General features: G+C 37.5%; 1 protein-coding gene across 1 annotated transcript; it reads right to left on the reverse strand.

Annotated features, from left to right (window-relative positions):
- Positions 1–9,075: 9,075 nt before the first annotated feature.
- LOC130557049 (uncharacterized) lies at positions 9,076–14,699 on the reverse strand. The gene is made up of 7 exons (XM_057338469.1): positions 14,618–14,699; positions 14,499–14,525; positions 11,983–12,273; positions 11,646–11,891; positions 11,527–11,568; positions 11,362–11,449; positions 9,076–10,979 (listed from the first exon to the last, which is right to left on the reverse strand). The coding sequence occupies exons 2-7, from the start codon at positions 14,521–14,523 to the stop codon at positions 10,823–10,825; spliced, it is 849 nt and encodes a 282-aa protein (XP_057194452.1). The 5' UTR covers positions 14,524–14,525; positions 14,618–14,699; the 3' UTR covers positions 9,076–10,822.
- Between the last annotated feature and the right edge of the window lie 438 nt (positions 14,700–15,137).

The raw sequence follows: 15,137 nt of genomic DNA on the forward strand, positions 1-15,137 counted from the left end.
AGCCGGCGTCCAGTCCGGTGATCCAGCCGGCGTCCAGCCGGTGATCCAGCCGGCGTCCAGCCGGTGTCCAGCCGGCGTCCAGCCGGTGATCCAGCCGGCGTCACAGCCCTGTCCAGCCGGCCTTCCAGCCGGCGTCAAGCCCTGTCCAGCCGGCCTTCCAGCCGGCGTCAAGCCCTGCCCAGCCAGCCGGCCCCGGGGAGACCCCCAGGGTCAAGGACTGTTCCCCCCAGGACTCCTCCTACGTCCCCTTGGACTACGCACCCTCAGGTGCAGCCGGGGACTGGGACTTCTCCCCACCTCCATGGACTGCCCCCTATGGGCTCTGGTTTGGCCCCTCCCCCCCTCCCATGTTTGTTGTTTTTATTGTCTCACCCTAGTCCCTTTGTTATTTTGTCTTGTCTGCCTCTTATTCTGTTCTCCATGTTTTGTCTGGTCTTGTCTTTGTCTCAGTCTTCCTTGTCTTGTCCGTCTACCCCTTGGTGAGCACCTGGAGGTGCTCATTAAAGGGGGGGCTTCTGTCATGGCTCTGCTTCCTTAGTCATGTTTTTCTTGGTCCTGTAGCAGAGCCATGACAAAGTCTTTGGTTATGTGTGGAGAGAAACATATTGTTGTCCGTTTGACAATAATATACGTTCTCTCCAGTGTCTTGTCATTGGCCCCATTCCTCTCGTTTCCTTGTGATCTTTCCCTGAGTGTTTAATGTCCCACACCTGCCCCGTGTAATTATCCCTCGTTTGTCTTCCCTATATATACCCTCTTGTTTCTTTGTCTTGTGCTCGTGTATTACGTTGTGTCTACGTTGCGTTGTACTGCATTGTGTTCGTGTTCATGTTCGTGCTCTCACCCGTGTTCCTGTTCCTTGCCCTGTTCGTGGTTTGTGAGTTTTGTGCCTTGTATTATTTAAGACGTTTGGTCGTGTCCTTTAGTTTAGTTTATTGTTCTTGTTTTCATTTTGCCCCCCCGTGGGAAGTCTTTTGTTTTATATTTCTTAGTTCTGTTTTCCCCCATTGTGGGTGTTTTTGTTCTGTTTTTGTATAATAAATATATCTGTTAACCCCTTCACTGCCTGCCTGCGCTTGGGTTCTTCTGCCAATCCTTGACAGCTATCCTTATACTATAGACTACTATGGCTAATTTACACTGGGTACTCACACAATGTTTTTTATTCACCTGAATTATAAAAAGTACTTAATGGGTAAGGATTATAATACTTCAACAATGAGTTCTCTGTAATGGTGTGAAGCGTTTAGAAAGATTAAAGTGCAATTGTTTTAATGGAACTAATCGTAATAGCTCCTTATTATAAGATAATAATGAACTGCTCATGTTAATGATTAATAGAAGCCTTTTTTATAATGTTATTGTAAAAAAGCTGCTTACAAAATGAAATATTTTTTTAAAGCTCTGTTTATAAACATGACTTAATTTAATTTAATTAATTTTTTAATTTAAAAAAATGTCATTTTTGACCCAACAATGGGTTGAAATAACCCAGCATTTTTTAGCGTGTACCAACTGAGTGGATGACAGTGAGTGTAATATCTTCTTCGTTGAAAACCAATGACCAACAATGCATTAATTGAGAAACTGATGAGTGTGTATGCGACAAACAGCCTTGATGAGACAAATACAACATGTAATGACATTGCTTGTTCTTATAGTCACAAACGTTGCTGTTGTCGTCAGAAATGTGTTGCTATTAACAATGTGTTGCTCTGAGCAACACTAGAGATTGAAAAAGGTCCATTTATCAAGTCTCCAGAGACAACAGAGCAATGAGATGTGTGAGAAGTCATGTGTGACAAGAAAGTGCCTGTGTCACAGAGACACTAAGGAGATAGTAGCATATTAAACATATTCATATTGAATTTATGATGCAACGTGAAGTACATTAAAGGTTTTGTGAAATAGTTTTACTTGTGTTGTTGCATTGTTGCTGCAAACGAATAGAACATATGCTTTTTACTATATGCACTTTTTGCAAAACGACCGGTAGAAGTGTGGAACTTTATATGAAATGCAGTGATAAAGGCATATATTCTGTAAAACAGTATATGAATGAATGAAGGAGACCTGTCTAAAGTAATTTAACTTGCAAACTGACATCAAATATGCTAAAGCTAAAACACAACCTGGCACAAAACACAGTACAAGTTAATGAGTACGATATATTTTGTTCACGATCTTGACAAAGAATGAAAATGGTTTCTGTCTCTTTCATGTTTAAAAGCTAATAATTAATTTTTGGTGCACAAGGAATGATATTTTAATTATTGGTCTGAAAAAACCCTAGCAGATTTTATTGCTAAAGTATTTAAATTTAAGAGGAAACTTCTATAAGGTTTAGTCTTCGAGTAGTGGCAGTAGCCTTCTTACAGAAGCATAACAAGTGTTGACTGGATTTCTTTTCAGGTAAATGTTTTATGATAAAATGTCATATTTGTTTGTTTGTTCTGTTTATTTGGAATTTAAGAAATACAACACTATACAGTTCTTTAGATTTTATTTTGTTTTGTCACAGATTATGGACTGATTAAGGATAATTTAAGACAATATATTGTGTGCTGATTCAGATATTTGTGCTTCAGTACTTTTAAACCTCGTTATATTTTTTTAATTGAAAAGATTTTTAATTTCACAAAAGAGCATTGAGTTTTTTGTTTGTTTGTTTTAACCAGACAGGACATTTTTGTTTTTTGTTCAGTTGTTTCATAATATTTTTCACTAAAAGTTATAACTGATCTACTTTCTTAAGGATGCCTATTTCTACTTCAGCTAATGTGAATGGCTTAACACTTACTCAAGAAGTTCCACAACAAAGAGCCGGAAGAAACTGTAAATGGTTACATGAATGCAGTTAAATTCTTTCCTCATTTGGAGATTTTTCTCAAAATAGAGCCGAAGGCACTTGGGGTAATAGAGTTTACAAAATTTTAAATTACAATTTTTATCAAATAAATGAGCTGCGTATCTTTATTATTTTATATTTATTTTCCCACAGACAGTCCAGACCGTGACTGGTAATGTGATTTTGATACTAGGCCTTCTTATGAGATTAAGTACATATTCTAATTTGACAGTTGCCTTGACCAGGATTGTGTGCTGGGAACCCATTGTAAGTTTTTTGTAACTTTAGCCTTTAACCTAATAAAACGTAATATAAATTACATAATTATAAAACAATAACAAAAATAATAATAAGTTGCCATTGGTTCCTCAGTTTATTATAGCTGGTTCCTTATTCATTGCTGCTGAGAACAAACTCAATCCCTGTTTGGTAATACAGCATTTTAACTTGAATATATGTATATAAATGACCATGAAATCTTAACTATTAATGAATGTTTGCAGATTTTGTACAAGTTGTCTATGAGTTTCCAGTTGTCTTCCATGTAAAACTATGGATCGCACCATTATATAGCCTTTGTTGAAGAGTAGCCAGATATGAAGAATGAACTAGAAATGCAAATAATGTGAAGTTTAATGGCTCTTCTGAATAGAAAAACGATCACTAAGTCGAAAAACGATCATTAATTATTATTCACGTTTGTTTATTAAACTTTGTTTTATTATGTGCTAAAAATAGGTGAAGAGTTCTCTTGGAATGAATGTAATCACCGTGTCACGAAACAGGATGACAGAACCCAGGCGCAGACAGGTAAGGGTGCGCAGACAGGTAAGGGTTAACAAGAAATATTTTATTAACTATAAACACAAAACAAAACCCACGATGGGGAAAAAACAGGAAATACTAATGACTTCAGCAAAAATAAACACTTCCCACGAGGTGGAACAAACTGAGGAATTGATAACAAACAAAAGCCGTACACTTCTTCAAAGAAAGTGGAAACCAGGCTAAGATTAGGGTAACAATACAACAAACACTAAACGACATGAATTAACGACAACAACCCGACAAGGAACAGAGAAACAAAAGGGATTTAAATAGGGAACAACTAACCATGGACAATTACAAAAGGGAGGTGAAGGGCAGGTGATGGAGATTAAACACTAAGGGCATGATTACGGGAGACAGGAGGGCGGGGCTGGGCTGAGCGACATGACAGGAGGACACGCAGCGCAAAGTGACAACAAAAGCCACGTGTCTCCACACATAACACATCAAAACCCGAAAGACGTGGTACTGTCACAACTCTGTCCAGGGAGCTAGAAAACTTGTGACAGGAAGGACAGAGTCCTCACACACCGCAGTAACTGCAGGGATGGCCATCCTTTTACGTACATTATATAATATCCACAATATGGATTTATACCAAATAACTGTTCTTTTGGGAATGTATCCTGGGTTTGTATTTACTAAGTACCACTGTATGTACGATATATAAATGCATTTGAATAGTGTTTGCTTCAGGTGGGCAAACCCATATTTAACACCTAACCCCAATGACATTCAGCACTGTGGAAAGCATCCTGTATAAATATATATGGATATATTTAGGACATAGGCCTACTCGTACCTGACCTTGATTGTGTACTGGGGACCTGTTATTGTAAGTCAGTTTTTGTTATAACCTTCAAAACTTACAGTCAATTATATATATAAATAAAACTATAAATAATACATTATCATTGGTTCTTCCACAGTTTATAGCGGGTTCCTTAACCATTGCTGAGAACAAACTTAATCACTGTTTGGTAATACAGCATTTTTAACCTCTCGTGTTCTATTATTTATATAAACTCCTTCAATTAATACAGTATATACTTCCTGCCACATGTTCGGCTTACATTTGCAGGTTGTAGATGTGAAGATACAGTATATTGTAGTTGCACCACATACATGTGTGTGTTCTTCTTTTTAACAAACAGGCGATGGGTTCTCTTGGAATGAATGTGATCAGTGCAGTAACTGTAGGAATGGGCATCTTTTCTCTGACAATGAGAATTTTATTCATATTGCTGTTCCTTCATATGGCTTATTGGATTATTAGGAATCCCCCCATCTCTCTCTCCTCCTATAGCTGGTGTGTGGTGAGCGCACTGGTGCCGTTGAACTATGGCTGCCGTCACATCATCCAGGTGGGTGGTGGTTGAGGAGAGACCCCCCTCATATGATTGTAAAGCACTTTGGGTGTACAGCAATACACAGAAAAGCGGTATATAAATGCCTCATTCATTCAAAACATATTTCACCATTATGCTATTTGTGGATCTCTCTCTCCAGCTCTGTTTCTTATGCTTCTTCATGCTCTTGAAATGACTCTAATGTTGTTGGCCATGTACTGTAAAATTGGAAATGCTGTCCTCTCATATACACAGAACATTATCTCCACTGAAGATTATTAGATGCGGAAAGATTCCTCTGGATTGGCAGAAATAGGCAGAAAGTGAATAAGAAGGAAGAGAGTTTTGTGAAATCCCATTTAATAAACACATGTAAACGCAATGTAATGAGTAGGTGCCCTGTGTAAACCTAAACTTACAGTAAATCACGTAAATAATAAAAAAATGTTGGTGGTTTAGTAATTCATAATGGAATGTTTTAGTGTGAGATAAACAGCCAGTCAATTCAACGATTGGGGTTTTGCATAGCTCATAACAGGGGTATATCTCCAGCTTGGAGGCCATATGTAAGGTTCTGGAGAATGACAGAGTGTTCACTGTTGGTGACACTGTTTGAAATGGAGCTGGGTGAGAGGTGTCCAAAGCATGATGGAATGAGAGTGGCTATACTGTTCTGACATAAAAATGCATTTAGATACCTCACTCTCATTCAACCGTTTGCTCAGTGCATGATCACCATGGCAACCTCAGCCAGGTCTCGCCACCCATTCCCATCTGTCATGAATGGGAACTGAATGCTCCTAATGAAACACTTATCATAGCTATATGTCCTATTTTTTCTATAGTATGTGTCCTTTGATAGCCTTTCTCTTTTTTTAAATCTTACTCTAGCCTGGCTAGTAGAAGAGAAATGCACCACGTTCTACTGAATAATTTTTTATCAAAGATTGGATTCATTCATTCAATCATATTTACAGCTTCAAATACAACATACTTCTTCTACAGTAGTTTACTGCTTTGGTTACTTTTTGTATACTTCAATTTGTCAGTGTTTTGCTCTTTGCAGGTTGATTTACTTTCAATTAAGCATTACATTTATTTTTAATTACATGAAATATTTAGCTCTTTCTGTAATGAAACACACATCCTCTCAGGTCTCAAGACTGCTAAACGAAACATGGTTGAAATGTAGAAACTGCAAAGTGCCCCATGGGAGAAATTATGTGAAAGTGACTCACTATTTCGGTTGATGTGCTCTGGGCTTTGGTGTATTTCTGTACGAGTCTATACACGTAATACTAGTAGACTCATTGTGCAAAGTATTATTAAGTCTCAGTTTATCCTAGAAAAACATGGTTATAGTTTATCCTAGAAAAATATGGTTATGAACCATGATATATTCAAGTGCCCTTCTGCGTCATCATCCCGTGCCCATAAGGAGGTGCCGTCGCCACGCAAAGAGTCTGGGCAAAGAAACATGGGTGAAGTGAAGTGTCCATCAGATGTCCCCTTCGAAATCCTTCATTCCGAAGGGCCCTTTGAAGTGGCCAGTTATGAGCACTTCGGTTTGGAACAACCCTTCAATACGCCGGCCATGATTGTTTTCACTCCGAAGTGCATTTCGGAGGGCGATATAGCCCATTTGGAACGCACCGTACTGTATGTCTTTCTTATTTTTTTTATAATCTGAAGAAACTTTTTTGTCACAAAGAACCTTTTGTGAAACAGAAATGTTCTTCCGATGTTATAGGTTCTTTATGGAACCATTTAGACAAAAACGTTTCTTCTCTGGTATCACCTTTATTTTTAAGAGTGTACAGTCCTCAAAAAAAAAAATGTAGATAGTTTTAGAAACTCAAATCATACTTTAAAATGTCTAAATTTAATTCATATTGAAACAAAATATCAAAATGGCAAACGAATGAAACTACAACTTTTTATAAGAACTAAAGATAACTTTTCTAAGACACTTTATTGATGACTTCGCAATGAATCAGTTGATGTCAGTGTCATTTTTGATAGATTTGCACAGAATTTGCACAGAGACTAATTTATCAGTAATAAGTAGTTTGTCATATACACTATTTTTAACAATATATCTGTTTTAAGGCATCAAACCTAAAAAAAATGATAAAACTAACTTTGTGTGAAATGTTTTGTATGAAAAGTGTGCTTTCCTTTCTTTATAATGAGTGCAACTTGGTTTGATATTTTGTTATATAATACATTAATATTCACATATTTCATGTGGTAAAAGTGTAACATTTGGGGTCACCTTTAGTCCTTATTCATCAGGATGTAAATTGACAATAATTTTCTTGTATTGTCCTTATTTATGAGAGACATTATTAACGTTTTAATATTTTTTAAACACTCTTTTAGACAAAATGTCAACATGGGAACAATTTGCCCTTCGACCCACGTCTCCAAGGTGCCCCTCTCAAACTGCCAGTCATTAGCAAGAGAAGCCAGACAGGGCACTTTCATGGTCCGACCCCTGCTGCTGATCTTCTGTCACCCAGCAGCTGGCAAAAACACAACACAATACAGAGAGGAAGAGAGGGAGAGAGAAAGGAAAACACACACACACTTCCTTCGCAATTATAAAGGGGAACAGAGGGGAACACATATACCTCAGATAGGAACATCATGCATGTTTGCAAAATGCCACTGTGAAAAAAAACATCGAGTATGGACTTTACATGAATAAAATGTTGATGCCCACTAAGGACTTTGCCACTGTATCTTTTTATATTCAATTTACGAGTTCACATTAACATGTAATCAGATAAGATAAAGCATATTATGCATGCTGTCCGATGGGAGGGCTCCAAGCTCGGAATTTTGACCTGAACCCAGAGTGCCTGAACCCAGTAGAGAGTGAGGCGATGTGGTGGAGAAGGAAGGCAGCAAAAACTGTCACAGGACAGAGGCGAGGGATGGCTTTATATAGCGTCTGCTCCGCGCTGATTGGTTTGCTTATATTATCACGTTCCTCCCGAACTTAGTTAAATAAACTTCATTTGGCGCCCTATATATAATAATAATATACATATATACTGAATAATAGACAATGTATGAACACCAGCTCTGAAAAGAATAAAAGGAAAGGAAATATGGGCCATAGACATTTAAATACCATAGAAAGCTTGTCTTGCAGGACAATGCTAAAACATGCTGCCCTCTAGTGTTCTTTTGTCTATTATGTTACTGGTGTCCTAGGAAATACTGTATGTGAATGTCTGTGAACTTGAGACATTATTACAAGTAACGGTTTCCTTTAATAAACATTTTAGTACTCGTCCACACACCATCATCAGTTGTTAAAACACATGAAGTAGGCTACTACACGCCTACTAGGCACATGATATACTGTAGGTTAACTATTAACCATTAACTATTAACCAGACTAGGTTCTCGCCAATTAATCAGAACCTGCGCAGGTCTATACCCATCATAAGTAGAAATATAGCTGCAAGCAGTAATTATTGGGTCAAGCCATACCACGGCCAAGAGGGAAATATTTTGGACATGTCAGATGATCAGATTTTGAAAACCAAGTTTAAAAACACAGGGAAAGGCAGTTAGAACACAAGAAAATTGCTTATGCAAAATGTGCCAGTGAAGATGCATACCGCGTTTCGTGTCAATAAACAAAAGTATTGCGAAGATACAGCCACAAGACCCTTTGGCGATCTCGCCTTAGATTTCGTTGATGGTGTATACAAGAACTATTCGATCAATCAAAAATCTTTTAATAACTTTTTGTCAGGACTGTCTCCAGATGCTATATACCAAATTTTGTGCAAATCTGACTAATTTTGTAGGAGGAGTTCAAAAAAGTATGTTTTCTTTATAATTCAACATGGCGGACAGGAAGTATGGTGCAATATGACAACTCTGATATCAAACAACTCGGCTTGAGCCAACAAATATACTAATGTTAATCGAATACCATTATGTTGATTTCTTCATATGTTATAAGAATTTTAATAAATTTCCTTGTCACGAGGGGTGGTGCGGGAGAACCCAAGCGCAGGCAGGCAGTGAAGGGGTTAACACAACAAGGCTTTATTAATACACGAAACAAAAATGGGGGAAACCCACAATGGGGGAAAACGAAACTAAGAGATATATATAAAACAAAAGACTTCCCACGTGGGGGCAAAATGATAACAAGAACAGCAAAACTAAACTAAAGGACACGACCAAACGTCTAACACCACAACACGACAGGGTAGAACACAAAACTCACAGAACACGGGCAAGGCTGGGAACAGGAACACTGGACGAGGTACATAGCACATACACAGAACTCACCATATGTAATACACGAGCAACAAGACAATGAAACAACAGGGCATTTTAAAGGAGAGACAAACGAGGGATAATTACACAGGGCAGGTGGGAAACATTAGACACGGCAGGGAAGCAATACATGAAACGAGAGGGGCGGGGCCAATGACAAGACACGAGAAAACACATGAGCTGTCAAAACAAACAACTCATGGCTTTCTCACATAGAACCTAAGGGCTCCGTCCCGATCCTGCCACATGACTAGAAGTACAGAACCAAGAATGCAGGACCATGACATTTCATTATATCTCTTGAGGGGACGCTGGCCTATTACTTTACAAGTCATCTCAGAACTTGACCTTGATGAACTTAGCCAAGTTACGTCACGATACGTTATTGCATTTGAAAAATACAGCATTTTATGACAATGTCATATTTGATGTTCGGTTCAAAAGTTATAGGCAAAAACGTATGTGGACGTTTGGACTGTTGGTGGCGCTATAGAGTTTGGGATAGAGACTCCATATTTGCCATGGTAACAGCAAAATTTCACAACTTTCCCATGTACGGTTCTATGGGCTGCCATAGACTTCCATGGCAGAAGAAGAAGAAGCAGAATAATAAGGACACTATAGGAAGCAATAGGTGTCTACGCCACTTCGTGGGTTGGCCCCTAAGTTATATGTTTGTATGTCTTTTAAATCTTATATAATAAATTTATGTATGCTATCATCTAATGTAGCCAAGGCTACATTTAAAATTAATACTAAACTTAAAGCAATACATTAGTGAACATTGAAATAAATGTTTAATACTAAAATATAACTTTACACTGTTATATGAATTTACATTTGAGATAAATGAGTGTTTAAATGTTACATAGATTCCTTTATAGGAAATACTGTTGCTTAATTTAATGAGTCCTGGATTGTCTTGTCAGCTTTGGTATAGAAAACGTATTCGGCTACACTCGTCTGCAACTCATTTACTTTCGGATTTTATGATTACGATTGCACCCACGCCCTCATGCGACTGCATCAAGTAGCCTATAAACAAATTTAAGCAGCATGTATGAATGCACAAATCCTAATCTGGCATACATTGTCATTCGAATAGTTTCCCAATGGACTCTTGAGATTCTCTCAGCGTGAACAGGTATTTATCATAATTCATTTCCACCTCTCACACACCCAACCTTATGTCCTCTCATTTCTCTGCCTAACAGCAGATGACTCTTCAGGGGTGAGCAGTTTTCACGTCACCGTCAGTAAATGACGGTAACCTAATAGGCTACTGTAGATATCGATTAGGTGGATGAAACAAGGTCTTGCTGAAACACATTGTTTTGATTTTCCAATATTGTGATTTTATACATACAGTAAATATCAATGTCTCTTATTCACATGTCATATTTTCCATTACTTATGGACCACAGTGCCTATTTTCTAACTTGAAAAACACACGAAGGAATGCATATCTGAAAAATGTTTAGAAGAATGTTCAGCTGCCAGGATGTTGTTGCTTGTCCAACAGATTGTCCATCTCCATCCAGGGAAGATCCCACTGGACTTCAGTCACGTCCTGCTTGGTTTTAGGCATTTCCTGTTGGATCCTTTCTCTTCTAACTGCCCCATTTAAACCGGCGAGCAATTTCTCTCTGAAAATCATGAGTAAACACAACAGCTATTTAATTTATAGAAAGCAATGTAATATAAAAGTACTGAAATGAATATCATACACTGATAAACGTGCAGTGCTGTAAACTCGAATCTTAATACCAATTAGACACCAATTAAAGGGACAGTTTACCAACAACTCATTGATGTCCTTCCGAAACCTCGGAATTAGCTGTTTCTTAGGAAAATGGAAAAACACTGTACTTTTTAAATAATTAAATACTGTGTTGTATTGGTTAGATAATATTTGCAAAACCCAGTGACAAACTGACAAATCTATTTAACATGAATATCCTAAAGAACTGCCAGTTGCTATACCTTTTATTCTTTACAGTTTGAGAAACTGAATGAATTAAACTCTACCTAAGACCTGGAAACATCAGCCAGAGCACAGGAAGAACCACCAGAAGAACCAAGATTATACAGAGCCCTGACAACCACACCAGGGATCCTAAATAACCAACAAAAATATGTTTGTGACACAGGTGTTTTATAGTACTTTATGACAGGTATTTTATCAAGTTATACCTGAAGATGGCCTTTCGGCATTTGAATCAGCTGTTGAGTTCTCTACAAAGACAAGTGTACTAAATCACAGCATTAAAACATGAAATTACATACACACAGTGACTATTAAGACCTTGCACCTCTAACTGAAAGCCAGTTTTCTGGACTCTCCAAAGTTGAATTGGCGATAGCACACTTGTAGAAGCCCTCATCTGCTTGGCTGACATTCTCAATTGTCATCCGAGTGCCATTTAGTGACAGGACTTGGACACCATTTTTGTAGAATATAATCTGGTTGAGTTCATACAATTTGACTTTGCATTGCAGAGTTACTGAATCTCCTTTCATCACTGGGAGAACTGGGCTCAGGAGACGCACCTCACCATCTGAAGACAGAGAAATGAAACACATCACCCTGGATTTGTATGAGAAATGTATTGATTTTTCAATGGTGTTTTTTAACAATGATGTTCTTACAGCTCACAGTGATGTTAATAGAGTTGCTTTTCTTGTCTCCATCGTGACCCTCACACCAGTACAATCCGCTGTTCTTACTGTCGATGTCTGTAAATCCACATTCTTCAGGCCTGCCTGTAGATTCTGTGCCATTTAACTGCAAACAGCCAGATCTCACTTCCCCTCCCTGAACCCTCCGCAACATCCAGCCTGTTGAATTCCCATCATTTACTGAGCAGTGAAGGGAGAACTCTTCACCCCTGAAGTGTCGTCTTCTGTCAGGCCAGACCGCCAGAAAAGCAGGGGGTCCATCTAAATGAGAGGACAGGAGGTTGGAGAGAGAGGAGGAAGATAACAACAACAAATGGCTGTGGTTTAATAATCTCATTAATAGAATTATGAGAAATGGAGCCATTTGGAGAAAAAGTTATTAACATTATTAAAATGTATTGCTGTAAATGTGTTAGAATCAGTTTAATGCTGATGTGTTTGGAGTTCCCTTCTATTAGCCTACTAAAGAGAACGTTTATTTAGCTAAACCGATTTAATTTCCAGAGAACATACAGATAAAATGTAAGTTGTACATACATTGACTGTACTGCCACTTCCGATGAAAGCCTTTGGCAAGTGCATGAAAGTATATAAATGCTAAAATTAGATGTTTTAGCGGATCTTCTGTCTGACAACATCTCAAAGACGCTACGCACCCTTTGACTACGTCTCCCACCGGTAAATCAAAACTTTAACCATAGTCTGTGTTCATCCCACTCAACTGTTAAAAATGTTACTGCTTCCAAATGCATAGAGACCGTATCTGTCCCCCGAATAATAAAACAAAAATAATAATTTAGGTTAAAAAAAAGTCAGAGTAAAAAATCTGATTGTGATTAAACCTGGAGACTGTAACAATGTGGCCGGAGAGCTGGATCCAAATGCAGCAATATATATATATATATATGTATATGTATATATATGCATATATATGTATGTACTGTATGTATGTATGTATATATATATATATATATATATATATATATATATATATGTATGTAGTATGTATGTATGTATATATACAGTACTAGAAAAAGTAGTGTCCACTCAGTTGTGCTCTTTCTTACAAAGTAATGACATACACAAAAAATTTCAATCAGGCTTTAGACCGCATCATAGCACTGAAACCGCGCTCATTAAAATTACAAACGACCATCAAATAAAGGTAACATCTCACTCTTAGTCCTGCTTGACCTTAGTGCTGCGTTCGATACTGTGTAGACCATAACATACTTTTAGATCGCTTACACAATTATACCGGTATTCAGGGACAGGCACTACAATGTTTCAGATCTTACTTATCAGACAGATATCAATTTGTCCATTTAAATGGGGAAACATCAAATCTAACGCAAGTAAATTATGGATTACCCCAGGGATCGGTTTTAGGACCCTTGCTATTCTCCATATACATGCTGCCCCTTGGTAACATTATTAGAAAACATGGAATTAGCTTCCACTGTTATGCTGATGATACTCAGCTATATATCTCATCAAGACCAGATGATTCCTTCCAGCTATCCAAATTGGCAGAGTGCATCGACGATATAAAGCATTGGATGACTAGTAATTTCCTTTTTTTAAATTCTAATGAAACAGAAATATTACTTATCGGACAAAGACACTTAAGTAGAATATTTTGGATTATAACCTGCAAATTGAAGGCTGCACTTTTGCTTCAACAAATACAGTTAAAGACCTCGGCGTTATATTAGACAGCAACCTGTCATTTGGAAATCACATCTCAAATGTCACAAAAACAGCCTCCTTCCACCTTAGAAATGTTGCCAAATTACAAAATATTCTATGTTTTGCTGACGCAGAGAAGCTTATTCATGCATTTGTGACCTCAAGACTTGACTACTGTAATGCACTACTTAGTGGTTGCCCTGCATCATCAATAAACAAACTACAGTTAGTTCAGAATGCAGGTCCAGAAAATACGATCACATAACCCCAATGTTATCATCCCTTCACTGGTTACCCATTAAGTATCGTATTGACTTTAAAGTTCTTTTAATTACTTATAAAGCCTTTAAACGTTTTAGCCCCTACCTACATAATAGAGCTTCTACCACACTACAACCCATCACGCTTTCTAAGATCTCAAAACTCCGGACTTTTGATAACACCTAGAATAACTAAATCCACCAAAGGGTGCAGAGCTTTCTCATACGTAGCACCTAAACTCTGGAATAACCTTCCCGATACTATTCGAGGGTCAGACACACTTTCCAAATTTAAATCTAGATTAAAGACACATCTTTTCAGCCAAGCATTCACTTGATGCATAATATGCTAAATAAACCACCGGGAGACTGCATTTATTAGATATTATTTACTAGAATGATCTTGCTTGTTCTATAAACACCATGCACTGTGCTGTGCTTTACCTTTTTGTGTTTTTCTTATTTTCTCCTGTAAAGCGGCTTTGGAACAATGCACATTGTGAAAAGCGCTATATAAATAAAATGTAATATTCTTACCTTCAGAGGCTCCACGTGTGATCATCGCTGAAAATGTAAATAATGCAATAACAAAATATTACAATCACACACTTTTCATCTTATTATCTTCTAACTATTTACATGACTGTTACACACACCTCTTGCATCCCTCGCTCATTTACTTGAACTTACTTTTGATCAGTTACAATCAACAACATATAAATTCAATTAGTTCTGCCTATCTGCAACATGCAGTGGAATAAATAACTATGCCAATTATTTCATCTTAAAAGCTCACCTAAACAAACAGCAACCAATAGGGCTTTCATATTATCCAGTAGCCTAGTCTTAATATACAGTAAGAGAGACAACATCCAACAAAACATTTAAAGCCACTTATTTACCCCTCCTTTTCCGCTTCCTTCAGATAAACTGATAAATCCGTTCACATGCAGTTTGAAATTCTGTCTGACCTTGTGAACTGTGTATAGTCAAGGGGAAAAGTATCATTTGTTGTACTAAAATTATAATATAAATGGTTCAAAAAGAAAGAAACAATATAAATGCCAAAATCATTTGTAAATTTGTATCTCTCTCTTGTAGTTCATATTACTGCAACCCTTCTGGCATATCCCTTCATTGGGACTGCATGGTTAATGCTTGTTTTGTAGGTGTTTG

This window comes from Triplophysa rosa, linkage group LG7 (genome assembly GCF_024868665.1).
Source record: "Triplophysa rosa linkage group LG7, Trosa_1v2, whole genome shotgun sequence".
Lineage (NCBI taxonomy): Eukaryota > Metazoa > Chordata > Actinopteri > Cypriniformes > Nemacheilidae > Triplophysa > Triplophysa rosa.

Excerpts from the sequence above, each read along its gene's own strand:
- LOC130557049 (XM_057338469.1), bottom strand. The coding sequence starts at position 14,523 with ATGATCACACGTGGAGCCTCTGAAG. Across the intron at positions 11,892-11,982 it reads TATTAACATCACTGTGAGCT|ATGGTGAGGTGCGTCTCCTG; the intron begins GTAAGAACATCA and ends CTCTGTCTTCAG. Across the intron at positions 11,450-11,526 it reads TGCCGAAAGGCCATCTTCAG|GATCCCTGGTGTGGTTGTCA; the intron begins GTATAACTTGAT and ends TTGGTTATTTAG.